Consider the following 14,895-nt stretch of genomic DNA (forward strand, 5'->3'; position numbering starts at 1 on the left):
TTTGAGTATCCATTTAGACTTTTATCTCATTCTTGACCTGTACATCGTCCCTTTTAATTGACTTATTGAATATATTTTCTGGGCCTGAAACATCATATTAGGATTATTTCTACAAAATCAGGTCTCAATGATTAATTTATGTCTTATATAACCGTTCCGTAGATTGCAAAAAATCTACACAATTAATGCAATTAAACGCTACAGTTTGAGGGATGACCGGGGCTCCATAAAAGGACAACACTGGAACTGTCCAGAAAGATGACCATGAGTGGATTTTCAGGGCAGATGATTTCTGACAGGGAGCTGTTTTCTCTCCCCTGGTCATTTCTGGTCTGAATTAGGCTCTTTTTATTGTTGTAAAACAAAAATTCTACATTAGGTAACTAAATCCAGCGGCACTGACTGAATCAGGCCAACAGCCAAAGCAGTGCTCATAAACTGCTAATGTATTTTATGATGTGACATTTCCTGATTGAAGAATAAATGGGCGGCTGACAAATAACATTAACTTTTGTTTAACATCAAGATTTTAGAATAAAGTCATCTGCATGTGTAAGGGAAAATATGTATTTTACATGCTTTAAAATGTTCACCCGGTCAAACTCAAATGCCATTTTGACTCCCCATGACTTACTACTGATATAATGAACAGGATATTAAAATTATTCACATTATTTGACATATTTGACACAGTGAAGTGAGAAATGCTTAACTTAAAACATATGTAGATGTCTGTTTTTCAGTTAGCATTTGGCAGTTGCAATTTGCATTTTGCATTTCTTTGTTGAATTGTTTTGTTTTATTGAAATTTGTATATAATGCTTTCACTGCCTGTGTGTATTTTTATGTTCTTGTATATGTACAAATACAAATATGTCTTTATGTATGTTTATTTTATTTATTTTTTGCCACATTATTCAGACAGAAGTATATTCACTGAAATATTCACTGAACAGTAATATAAATATTGACACATATGGGTTATGTGTTATTAGAATTAAAAATAAATAAATACTATAAATAATAAAAAAGAAAATAAAACTACTCTATAAAATAATTTTAAAATAATAATACAGATATTTTTATGTGCACAAAAGGCACATTTCATGTCATAAAAAATGCATGCATAAAAATGTTAAACTATTAAAAAGTGCTGTTTTAGATGGTGTATAGCATACTACAGGACACTGCATGTCAACCGCACAGTTTACTCCTGTTAAACTACATAAAATTTATTGGACATTAAAATGTAGTCGATCCATGGCAATATCGAAGGGTCAGGATTACACAGATGCTGGAAGTGGTTCAAAATCCCTGATCCGTACCATAAAAGAGCTATGTCAATCCTGCCAAGCACTTCACATAAAACTGGGCTGGAGTTCAATAAAACACAGCTACCCTTGAGTGGAGGAGAGCTATGTGCAACGTGTGAAAACAAACATTGGATCAATCCGGCTGTGGTATTCCCAAAGGAAAGGTGTATAGCTACGTGTAAAGTTTCACCTTCAGAAAAAGGGCCCTTAAGTTTGCGTAATTGTGAGGAGCATTCTGGCATTGGCTCTCTCTATCGCATGTTTCCCATGAGAATGATTTCAGTCGGGGCTAAGAGTCACTTGGTTTGACCTCTATCCCCAAGAGCACAGCCTCACCACAAACTGAACCAAAATAAGAATTATGTAAAAATAAACAAGTAAGGGGTAAGGGGCATAGTGCATTAAAAAGTCTCATGAAAAGTAACATTAATCTGCAGCTTGAAATAAGCCTGCAAAATCTATCTATCTATCTATCTATCTACCTATCTATCTATCTGTCTGTCTGTCTGTCTGTTGTTCTGTCTATCGTTCCATCGATCATTCTATTATTTTATCATTCTGCTGTTCTATCATTCTATTTATATCTATCTGTCTCTCTGTCTCAAACGCCAACATTCAAAGTTTTTGTCTATAAAAAATGTGCATATCCTGTTAAAATTACAGTTACTGTAATTTTACTGTAATATAGTTTTTGTACTTCCTAACTGTCAAAGTACAATTCTGCATGCTTTTTTCTACTTCCGTTCAAATTCTGAAATAGAATTAGAATTTAAAAGGCATTCTCCATCCATTTCTCAATGGTGCACATCCTTTTTATTTCTTAAGAGAGAATTATGTGGAGAATTTGTCATTAATGAGCAAAATCTGACCCATAACCAATTTCAGAACAGCCTTAAACGGGGAGAAGAAGCTCTCTATCCTCCAGGCCACGGGGGTGAGGAAATGCTGCAGAGGAGACGGGAGACAGAACGTGTGTTAATAGACCTCCCTCAGCCTCCCCCCGCTCCTCCACACACTCCCTCGCTCCCAGATAAGAGGGCAGAACTCTCTCACTCCGGTCATTTCACACACCGCTCTGGGATAGGAAGGAAAGTTCTCCTCTTTTGTTTACTTTTCTTTCGTGTTAAGAGCCTACAGATTGGGAGACTCATTTAGACGGGCTGTCTCCGCTTCTCCTCAAATTCTTTCTTTGCCTTCTTATCTATCAGTGAGAGTGTGTTGTGGTTACTCAAGGCTCAGTGCCTGTGTCCATTTCTTCAGGGGAACCTCGTGAAAACCAGGAGCTTCTGGTCCTGCAATCCAACTGTGAAGAGAAAAGAGTCAAAAAAAGCCTCTTCATCTCCATCCAACCATGTGTTCTTCCATCAAAAGAGTTTGAACTACTGAGTGGGCACCTTGGCTTGATCGCAGGTGGCCTTTGCTTTTGCTCCCGCTGCCATGAGGTTTGCCAGAAGCGGTTGGCATTTGGCACTGCTGCTGGCGTCCGTTGGCCTGGTGAGTTCCGGAAACGGGAACGGTCAAGGGAAACGCGGGGGAGGCGAGAGGCGGAGGAAGCTTCACCGTGTGCAGCACGGCCAGTGCAGCTACACCTTCATCCTGCCGGAGATGGAGAGCTGTCAGGGTGGATCGGAGCAGAAGAGCGGGACCAACGTGGTTCAGCGGGACTCCCCGCCGGCGGACGGCGAGTGGCCCGTTCAGAAGCTGCAGCATCTGGAGTCGGCCATGGAAAACAACACGCAGTGGCTGCTGAAGGTGAGAATGACCTCATAATGAGACACTTGCATAAAAAAGTGTTGTCTTTGAGAAAAAGGGAAAAATTAAGACGAAGTTGGGCTGTAATGCTGCCAGTATTTCAAGTGTAGGTGTAATGTTGCCTTCAAGTCATGTTGGGAATGACTGTATTAATGACTTGCAGACACATTTTTCAATCCTCAGCTTTCCAAGTCTGAGGAATGGCGATTAAAAAAATCATGGAAGAAGCAATTGGTACTTATCATAATTAAGTTTAAATTGTTAATGTTGATGGTGCAATTTAGTTTGTACACAGTTTAGCGTACTAATGATGATAAATAGAGGAAAAGCTTGCCAGAAAATACTACTCATTTAGCTGGTTTATAAGGGGACAGGCTTATACAACTACACTTCCCATCATCCTCTCTGTCCATGCTAGAATACTAAAATGCATGATAATACATAAATTACTCATCTAATGTGCATGTTTTGGTGCACTAGCACCAGAAAAGCATTGGGCTGTAATGCTGGCTTCAAGTCATGTTGGGAGTGATTGTATTTACGAGTTGTGAACACATTTTATAAGCCTCAATTGTCCAAGTCTTAGGCAGGACAGTTAAAAAAATCATGGAAGAAGCAATTGGTACTTATCATAATTAAGTTTAAATTGTTAATGTTGATGGTGCGATTTAGTTTGTACACAGTTTAGCGTACTAATAATGATAAATAGAGGAAAAGCTTGCCAGAAAGTACTACTCATTTAGCTGAGGTGACAGGCTTGTGCAACAAAACTACACTTCCCATCATTCTCTCTGTCCACAATTTTAGAATACTATAATACAAGATAATACATAAATTACTCACTTAATGCACTTGTTTTGCTGCACTATAGCATCCAAAATGCTTTGTCTTTGAGAAAAAGGGGAAAATAAATATGAAGTTGACCTAAATATTTTCAGACCTTGAACACTAATTATAACTTTTAAACTCATAATTAAGAACTTACCAGAAGGACTTGAAGGCAGCTTAAAAACTGCATTGGTGCATTGCATTCTGACAAGGAAAATTCAGTGCATCAGAATTTAATTATCGATAATAATTACTATAACAATATGCAATTATTAGCCTATAATTTATTGTGTAAAATGAAAAATCAATTGTCTAAATAAAAAGTCAATTTAAAAGTGTGAAAGTAAATTGTCCCTGTAGTTGAATGTAGGTCTTAAGCATAATAAAATAATTAAAATAATGACCAAATTGCAGAATTTATGATGCATTGCATCATTTAACAAATTATCGTAATCAAACTGATTACCGGTCAGAGCAAACGCTTACACCCCTACTTCAGATGTAAAGACCTGTAGCCCATTTGTATTCAGATGGGTGAACTGTAAGGGTGCAGACGCTGGCCAAATGGCCAGATGTAGATGCTGGCTGAGCTGGTTTGAGAAGCTGAGCGATGCAAATACATTTATCAAAATAGAATGGAAAGAAGTTCTGGTTGAATACTCAATACTGCATGGTTTCCAAAAACACAACCTGTTGAAAGGCGACTCAGCCATTTGACGGATTCCAAGACCTCCAATGCTTTCGGAACTGTCATGTGTGATTTCCATTAACATGACTCTATTTGCAGCTTCAGCTAAGTGCATTGACTAAGCACCGTTTCAGACATCAAAGTGAGCTTACAAGAACTTTCACATCTGAATAAATAGATGAAACACTCATTTCAGTAATAATACAGAAGTGGCAATTAAACAGGAGCCAGATGACAAAACCAGAGAAGCATTTGATCTGCATAAGTGACTGCAGAGTGATTTATTACTCCATTCAAATGTGAAGAATGCAAGTTTTGATTGGCCCTTCAAGGGAACTTTGCTCAGTGACATTAATTGAGCTAATGAATAGATGAAGTGCCGTGGTGTAGAGTGAAAGTTTGCCGTGTGTGTGCATGTTTGTATTCAGTGGACCGCCCAAGTTGACAATCAATACATCTCAAAGGGAGATGGCTTGCACCTCCACAGGAAAGAGACGCGACCCTTGACTCTGTTTAAGAAGAGGTCAGATTGCGATAAGAGTCATTTAATTATAAACACTTGCTGCTCTTATTACATTCATGCTTTTTAAAAATTAAATTGGTGGTAAATAACAAGGAGCATAAAATACTTAAAAACAGGCGTATATCATCAATTCAATAAATCACTCATTCACTCAAGATGCAAATATAGAAATAACTAAATTTGCTTTCTCAGTTGTGCATTTACACGCAGTAAGGTCCAAAAGTCTGCACTATTTCAATGTCATTTGTAAGAAATACTGAAATTCAGATCATTTTTATTTCTGATGTTGTAATTTGTGATGGAAATAGAAAATATATTTAGTTAGAAAAATCCAAACAGAACACTTTTTTTGACATTGTATACAACTTAAATGGAATATAAAAATGTACATAGCTTAAATATGAATATTTAATATTAAAAACAAAATATTATATATGTAACAATATATTCTACATAGCAATATTGCATCAAAAATGAATATTAATAACAATAATATATAATTTTATCTATCTATATATATATAGTATGTGTGTATATATATATATATATATAAATATATATATATATATACTAACAAAAAAAAAATCCTTTGAACAGGCTAAATGTGCTGACTTGAATGTTAGGTATTCTGTAAGCTAATTAAAATCCTTTGAGGGCCTGGTACATGTGTTGCTCCGGCTGTATAATTGGGCAAAATGTTTATGGAGGAGGAGTGTTTAGTTTACTGGCAAATGACTGAAACTAAACGGATATGCCCTCTTAGATTGCTCCTGCTGCTCACCCCTTACCTGATAACTGCATTCACAAGCAATGGGAGATATGCCATGTATCTGACTCCATTAACAGGAAAGAGAGGGGAGGGGAGGAGGGTGGTATATGGAGCATAGGAGTGTATGGAAAGCATGAGGAGCCATTTGAAGTCTTTGCTTATTTTTTGTGTAATGGCCGTGGACCAAAGATCTCCCTGGAAAAGAGTTCTTCAAAGGCCAAGGGATTAGCGATTGTACGTCCCATTTAGAGCAGCTTGAGATATGGCAAAGCCCCAGACCCCTTTGAGTGGGAGCCTCACTGGATGCTGAATAACAAGAAAAGAACCTTCAGAGCATTAAGCCAAAAAGCTGAATTCTGAATTGAACATTCTCCACTTCTATTCACAGGCTTTTTGGCTTAATGCTCTGATTGGTATAGAAAAAAAATACATTGGAGCTGAGGAAAAGAAGGAATTGTTAACGTGAAGCTGTGAAAACATCTTCATTTAACAGAGAAAAAAAGTGCACTATTTTATTATTCATGCATTACTGGTGGGGATATTGCAGTGACTCTCTGCATGTTACGTCATTATACCAGGTGGTGGCGACAAGTGAATGTGTTTATGAGCGATTCTTTGAATCATTCATTAACCGATTCATTCACAACGATTCATTCATCAACATAACACCAGATACGTTCTACTTGTTGAAATGAATTAAAAAATTAATGAATATATTACCGAAATGAGTACTTTTATTCAGCAAGGATACATCAAAATTGATCAAAAGTGACAGTATAAAGAATACTAGAATACTATGATTTTTTAAACCTTTCTAGTAACCTAAGAATCCTGAAAATGAAATGCATCATGATTTTCACAAAAATATTAAGTGTCACAACTGTTTTCAACATTAGTAATAATAATAAATGTTTCTTTTTATCACCAAATCAGCATATTAGAATGATTTCTGAAGGATCATGTGACACAGAAGACTGGAGTTGTATTTTATACATAGGCCTATAATACGTTTAATTTATTATTAATTTATTATTATTAGCATTATTATTATTATTATTAGCATTATTATTACATTTATTTATATATTCTTTGTCAATACACAACCTGTTTAATGTTTGGACTAAGTTTGGAATAAGTGTTTAGCATGATCTTAAGACTATCTAGTTTTATGCTTAAATCAAAAGTTTAATTAAGTCCCAACTTTCCTCAGTAAGCCACATGGTTTGAGGTATGATTCACGTCTGTAGCGCAAATTTTGCAGGACAACTACACACCAAAGTTTAATCCTTATCGTTAGGGGTTTGTTCAAATCCCTAACCCTAAGTTTGAGCAATAATAATAGTGATGCTTGCCTAATTATTGGTAATGCAGCACAATGCCAATGGTCAGCAGGCCTCATAACTGAAACAAGACCTGCAATTTGGTAACAGTTATGCATTAATCACTCATTTAAATTTTGTTTTCAAATGTAGTATCTTATTTTTAAATTGTAATAATATTTCACAATATCACTGTTTATATTTGATCAAATAAATGAAGCCTTGAAAGCTAGTGTATAATTTTATATATATATATATATATATATATATATGGTAACAGTTATGCATTAATCACTCAGCAATCAATGCTCTTTTCCAAGGACGCTGTAAAAACAACATTTAGAGCCAAATGTAGGCCTACTTTAAGCTGTTTGAGCAAAGGTGGCTCAATTATTACTTCGTAAAAGAGCTGCTTAGAAAATGAAAGCTAGAAAGTAAATACTAAAAGAAGACAAGAACAGTAAAACTTCTCAGCATGTGACTGGTTTTAATACGTGCTGTCTCTCCTAATGCAACATCACATTAACAAGCCTCCAGCGTCTCAGCTAATAGTTTTTTTGTTCTCTGGCCTATTGTGCATATCATTCCTCAGTGGAGAACTGAGAAAGATAGACAGAGCAGAGCAGAGGATGGGAAAACACGAAGCCTGCTGAGTTTACAATGTCTCAGCACCGTCTTTAATGAGCCTGTAAAACGCCACAGTTGCAGGGCTTCCTTGGGAGTAGAGAGAGGGCTGAACTGCTGATTACTGCCGCTATCAACGTACCGAATCTGAGCCGTACACATCAAACGCTCACTCAGCGCACATGTTTCTCTGAGAAATGTTCTCTAGGAGCTCGAAATAAAAGTCATACCCTTGTGGGAGGCTCACAAATATGTTAGGGAAGCCTGAGAATTGGAGATTGTTGTGTTGATTGTGACATAACATTTCGGTCCAGAGCGAATTTAATGTCATTTGTGATTAGTTCTCTTGCATATTCTGTAAAAATCTATCATCGTTTTTGAATGATTCCTCAAGCCACAAATGCCTCCAAATTGCATTCAAGTATTTTAATGTCCGCTCTGAACTCGGATCTCTGCAGAAGTCCGGAGGCACAGCAAGACATTGAGTTCGAATAATACGCACAATGTGTTAAATGTGTGCGTTCTTGTCTCTTATAAATGTCGTCTCTATTTATGCCTGCACGTATATTGAGTTTGGCTCAGATCACAGCAGAAGGCTTCGCTTTGTTAAACAAACATCGCGCTCGTGTTTATCATTCTTGGGGAAGTGTCTTTGAGAGCAAAGAGAGATGGAAGAGCTGGACATGGGCTCTCTTGTGTTGCTTTCACTGACATCAGTCAACATTAGGAGATCACCCTCGGAGCCAGAACTCCTACAGAGCGACAACCGCCTCACTGATAGAGCTGAACTTCACAGCCGCTTTGGCACCAGCGCTGTATGAACACATTCAGCTGTCATTGAAATATTACTGAAACGCTACGCCACGGTTCAAGACCTTACATTGTTGTTGTTTTGCGCCCTAGTTATTTTATATCTTACAATTTCAATTGTATTTCTCGTCATTTTGATTTTATATGTATCTCCCAGTGTGACTTTAAAGGGTTAGATCACCCAAAAATAAAAATTCCGTCATTAATTACTCACCCTCATGTCGTTCCAAACCCGTAAGACCGTTCATCTTCAGAACACAAATTAAGATATTTTTGATGAAATCCCATAAACGTTATGATCCTGCAGAGACAGCACCGGAACTACCATGTTCTATGGATATCGTTAAAATAGTCAACGCATGCGTCGTGGTACTGTCTTGAATGCACGTCGAAGTCTGATGCGGAAGAGAAGAAATTGTTAGGTTTTTTTTGCGCACAAGGAGTATTCTCGTAGCTTCATAAAACTACGGATGAATCCCTGATGTCACATGGATTATTTTACAGATCTCCTTGCTACGTTTCTGGACTTAGCGAATTTAATGTCATTTGTGATTAGTTCTCTTGCATATTCTGTAAAAATCTATCATCGTTTTTGAATGATTCCTCAAGCCACAAATGCCTCCAAATTGCATTCAAGTATTTTAATGTCCGCTCTGAACTCGGATCTCTGCAGAAGTCCGGAGGCACAGCAAGACATTGAGTTCGAATAATACGCACAATGTGTTAAATGTGTGCGTTCTTGTCTCTTATAAATGTCGTCTCTATTTATGCCTGCACGTATATTGAGTTTGGCTCAGATCACAGCAGAAGGCTTCGCTTTGTTAAACAAACATCGCGCTCGTGTTTATCATTCTTGGGGAAGTGTCTTTGAGAGCAAAGAGAGATGGAAGAGCTGGACATGGGCTCTCTTGTGTTGCTTTCACTGACATCAGTCAACATTAGGAGATCACCCTCGGAGCCAGAACTCCTACAGAGCGACAACCGCCTCACTGATAGAGCTGAACTTCACAGCCGCTTTGGCACCAGCGCTGTATGAACACATTCAGCTGTCATTGAAATATTACTGAAACGCTACGCCACGGTTCAAGACCTTACATTGTTGTTGTTTTGCGCCCTAGTTATTTTATATCTTACAATTTCAATTGTATTTCTCGTCATTTTGATTTTATATGTATCTCCCAGTGTGACTTTAAAGGGTTAGATCACCCAAAAATAAAAATTCCGTCATTAATTACTCGCCCTCATGTCGTTCCAAACCCGTAAGACCGTTCATCTTCAGAACACAAATTAAGATATTTTTGATGAAATCCCATAAACGTTATGATCCTGCAGAGACAGCACCGGAACTACCATGTTCTATGGATATCGTTAAAATAGTCAACGCATGCGTCGTGGTACTGTCTTGAATGCACGTCGAAGTCTGATGCGGAAGAGAAGAAATTGTTAGGTTTTTTTTTGCGCACAAGAAGTATTCTCGTAGCTTCATAAAACTACGGTTGAACCACTGATGTCATATGGACTATTTTATCGATGTCCTTACTACGTTTCTGGACTTTGATTGTGGTAGTTCCATTGCTGTCTATGGAGGGTCAGAGAGCTCTCGGATTTCATCAAAAATATAATGGCTTGGAACGACATGAGGGTAAGTAATGGTGAGTGACAGAATTTTTTGATTTTTGGGTGAACTAACCCTTTAATATTTCATATTTTAAACTATATAAGAAGCCAGTCACATTGTGAGACATAAAATCACAATTACAAGTTACATAAAGTTGCAATGTAAAATAATAAATAAAATAATAAAAACAATGTCACAATTACCTTTTCTATTTTCTATTTTAAATTGTATTTGTCTGAATAAAAAAAGATTTTTAACTCTAAAAGTAAATAAATTCTAAAAGTAACACATAATTTTACTTGTTACTTTCAATAAATTATCTTAGAAGCTAGACATTGATCATGTGTTCTCATATGATAAGGTTAATGTTTAAGCAATAGTTCACCCAAAATGAAAATGTTGTCATCATTTATACACCCTCAAGTTGTTTTAAGTTTATTTTATAAATAAAATTTCTTGAAGAATGTTGGTAACTGAATAGTTGATGGTAGCCATTGACTTCCATAGTATTTTATTTCATACTAAGGAAGTCAATGGCTACCAGCAACTATTTGGTTATCAACATTCTTCAAAATATCTTCTTTTGTGCTCAACAGAAGAAAGCAACTCAGAGGTGAGTAAATGATGATAGAATTTAAATGTTTGGCTGAGCTATGCCTTCAAGTCTTTTTTGTGTTGCATTTGTAAGTGTGTGTGTGTGTGTGTGTGTGTGGTTGAACTAGTGTGAGTCTCCTGACTCAAAATAAGATTTTAGGACCAATTATGGAATATGGAAGCAAACGACAGCATTTTGTAGAATTGAAAACATAGTGTTCTTGGATCTCATTCGTCCGTCCTTGAATGTACCCTGACTTTTACTGTTCCCTTTTGCACAGCAGATGCCTTTTGAAACAAAACAAGCCCTTCATCAAATACAAAACTCATTTTTAAACCATGAATCATCTTTTGGCCTGTTAATTTTCTAGAAAGTCTTTTTAATTGATCATATTACATTTTGACTAATCAGAAGATACAGGATCTTTTTTCCTCCACATTTTTGATAAATGTGATATGGCATTGAATTTGCTATGTGAATATTGATGTTATTCTAATTCATTGACTTTTTTGACATGCATTTAACTACACAATCATGCTGTGATATCTTAATCCTAGGACCTAATCATGCTTATATCCTGGAGTTTGTCACAGTAATGATAAGGGACCAAAGCAAACATGGTTCCAGTAAGCATGGGCTGCATTCAGAGTGATTTAGAGACACAAACTCTGTTCTTTGTCTTGCATCACAAGTTTCCTGAGACATGTGCTTGAGTCAGCACTTCTCATTCTTTTCTCTCGTGTATGCATCTACATTCAACATCATCCTACTTGTGTAAAAGCTTATTTTTTTCAGTTGGTAACACTGCACAGAAATTGCACACTTCAACTTTAAGATGGACAGCCATGTTGGTAAGATCATTTCACCAACAAGGAACAGTGAATGAAAATGTTCTGGAAAGTGTTTTTATTCCTCTCTGTGATAGTACAACAACATGTAAAAAATCTTGTGACTACATTAAAAATACATTTAATAAAGTAACATATTGTGAACCAAAACTAAAGCATTCTTTCATTTTAATATGTTAAAGTTAAAGCCTCCAATGAGACTGAACCTCGAAAACCACATTGCATCCCACACCTGGAACTATAGCTGAATCTAATTCCAGACCATTGGCTCATTGTTCTTCCTTCAGCAGAGTTGTGCAGATTACAGATGAGTGATTAGAGTCTTGAGGTTTGCTGTTTGTTCTTATGAGGCACAGGGTTTTGTCTTGGGTTGATCAAAGGCGTTTTTCTAAGTCAACTCATACTAACCGGTAGCAGCAATTTACCCCCACCACCGAAACCACATGCATGCAGCGCAGTACGTCTTTAAAACTGTGATAACTGTCTTCCTCAATTTCCTTTAAAAAGGCTTTCTAATAATAACAAAAGCACAATATAATAAATGTGCATCCTGTTTTAAGGTCAAATGTGGAGATCACATGGAAATAGATGCTTTCAACCTATCCCGTCCCCACTTGAGAACCCATTAGTGTTGCAACCCTCAACAAGCACAAAAAAAAAGGAAAAAGCCTCAAGTACTGGATCATCTGTTGTGCTTTTCCTTGTTCTCTTACAGTGTCTAATTACACTTCTGTTTTTTTTTTTTGCTGATATGAAGGACTTTCATATAAAATTTCAGTTTGGGCATGCAGATTCAGCCATAATTTCCAACGGCACATTACACAATTGCAATAATCCATTATATGGAATAAAAGTGATGCTTTTACAAGAGATGCTACAGATGGGGCTGTTTCTTTCTCCAAACATTCTAAAACTCATAGGTTTCCATGGCTGCACATCAATAATAAACAAATCTGTAGGTGGATTTTCCAATATACCTATCTTACCCATTATCTGTCTTACAAGGGCAATCCCAGCTCTTCAGTACATTTTTGGGTCAGATAAAGTAAGTATGAGACAACAAAATCGTGAATTCAAAAATGTTTTCTACTGAAAATAAACTGAAAACTGATTAGGTATATTATACTGATTAGGTATATTACAAATCATTTTGTATTACTTTGTTTTGAACAGATGTTGCAAAATGTTTATTTTTTATATTTATGTTTAATAATTTAAAATAATTTATAATTTATTTATAAGTTGTAATATTATATCAATTATGAAATAATATTTTATACGAAACTATAAATTGTGAATTTATAATTACTGTATAAATTATTTACAATTAGCCCTTTTCTTCATTTTAATTTTTTAATGTTTCAAACATTGCATGTTTTCGTATGAATATTGTTTTAATTGATCAATTCAAAAAAAATTTCCCCCCTGTGTCTTCAATATCACTTTCCATCCTTAAATTTTTTGTAATGCCCCTTTAACAAAAGCTAGTTCCAAATGACATCATCCTCTAGGAAGTGACATCATTGTGGAGGGAAGTAAACAGCACAAACATAGTAAATATTAGCAATGGATCTAATAAATTCTAATGTTTTGTGATATTAGATACTCTAAAACAGGGGTGTCCAGTCTCGGTCCTGGAGGGCCACTGTCCTGCAGAATTTTGCTCCAACCAGCTCAAACACCTGCCTGGAAGTTTCTAGTATGCCTAGTTAGACCTTGAATACCTGGTTCAGGTGTGTTTAATTAGGGTTGGCGCTAAACTCTGCAGGACAGTAGCCCTCCAGGACCGAGTTTGGACACCCCTGCTCTAAAACATCCATCCTGTTTCATTCATTTGTAGAAATCACTTTGATAATAGCAAAATATCTGCCATCCTCATAAGATAACTTTGAGTCCCACTACCCCTTTATTTCCATCCTTTAATAAATCCAGTTAGATGTTTAGACCACATGAAGCACATTTTGGGTACCTGGCAGAATATTTGGTATAAAACTAAAAACCGATTCTTAATGCTTTAATCTCCACTGTTTACAAAAAGGAAAAGACTGTAATTCCCTCATACAGTATATTACCCAATCGGCCTTCTGTCTCGTGTCGTCCGTGGTGGATGTTCCTCGGCTGAGCATTAGCCCACAGTTTGTTTGTTTATGTTAGAGAGGAACTGCAGTTCTCGTTGCACAGCTGCACTCCCGTCCGCCACAGGGTCAACAGCCACTCTCTGATTGGCTGCAGCTCCATCTCAATTGCAAAGAAAACATGGTTGCCTTCCAGAGGAGCAGTAACTTTGATAATCATAATTGATGGGAGAGTCTGGCTCAATCAAATATAGGCTTAACCCTTCCACCTCTGAGTAATCATAGGCCCGAGATTAGAAAATACTAATTAAGCAAGCAGCAGTTTTTGGAGTGGCTTGTTTGGAGTTATCTTGTCTTGCATTCGATATATTTATAGAATTACATAATATGCTGATTAATTAATTGTATTAGAGCATATTTGACGAGAAAAGTGGGTAATAGTTTAGAAGCATTATTATGACATTAAATGGATAAAACAATCTAGCGTAGCGTTAGTTCTGGCAGGTCACGTTAGTCAAGCTCGCATCAGCTGACTCTCAGCTGATCCCCATCTACCTATGGGAATACGACACCTATCTAAGCATTCATATATAAGATCCCGCAGTATTATCAGCAGTTTTCGCATTGCTCAATAGCTAATTACCCTCCTCCATCCCCAACTCCTCCTCTGTCAGTCAGGATTCAACCTTCTGATTCTCCTTTGAATCAGAATAATTCAAAAATGTGTACATAACATTATTGAACATTAACGATATCTGCAATACATTTATGTTGGTTCTGTTCTGTTTACCCAAGGGGGGGTTATCGCTGCTCTCCCTGCTCTCATCCATGCTAAGCTGCATGGATGCGCAGGGAGTTCTTGCCCAGAACAGAACCATACCGCCAAACCAAACTGTATGCTAATTGTCAATCATATTTGACGAGAGTGTTCCTGACAGAAACAGCCTTGATGAGCATAAGTGACTCCATTAAAAAACAAGGTCAATTATTTATTAGGTTTATAATATAGGCCTAACATAATATAATATAATATCAAAACAAACGGAAGCATTTAAACTTATTGAAGAGAATAGAAAACAAACTGAAGCATTTAAACTGAGAGCTGCAAGTTAAATATTTTCAAAGAAAAAAAA

General features: G+C 36.6%; 1 protein-coding gene across 1 annotated transcript in view; it reads left to right on the plus strand.

The window, feature by feature from the left end:
• The first annotated feature begins 2,392 nt into the window (after positions 1 to 2,392).
• Positions 2,393 to 14,895, plus strand: part of LOC107723902 (angiopoietin-4-like) — a 41,428-nt gene continuing 28,925 nt past the window's right edge. The window contains exon 1 of the mRNA XM_016532629.1: positions 2,393 to 3,065. Within this exon, the coding sequence (XP_016388115.1) occupies positions 2,751 to 3,065 (315 nt within the window). The 5' untranslated portion in view covers positions 2,393 to 2,750. The remainder of the gene's footprint in view (positions 3,066 to 14,895) is intronic.

Source organism: Sinocyclocheilus rhinocerous, unplaced genomic scaffold, assembly GCF_001515625.1.
Source record: "Sinocyclocheilus rhinocerous isolate Xijiao unplaced genomic scaffold, SAMN03320098_v1.1 scaffold875, whole genome shotgun sequence".
In the NCBI taxonomy this organism is placed as follows: Eukaryota; Metazoa; Chordata; class Actinopteri; order Cypriniformes; family Cyprinidae; genus Sinocyclocheilus; species Sinocyclocheilus rhinocerous.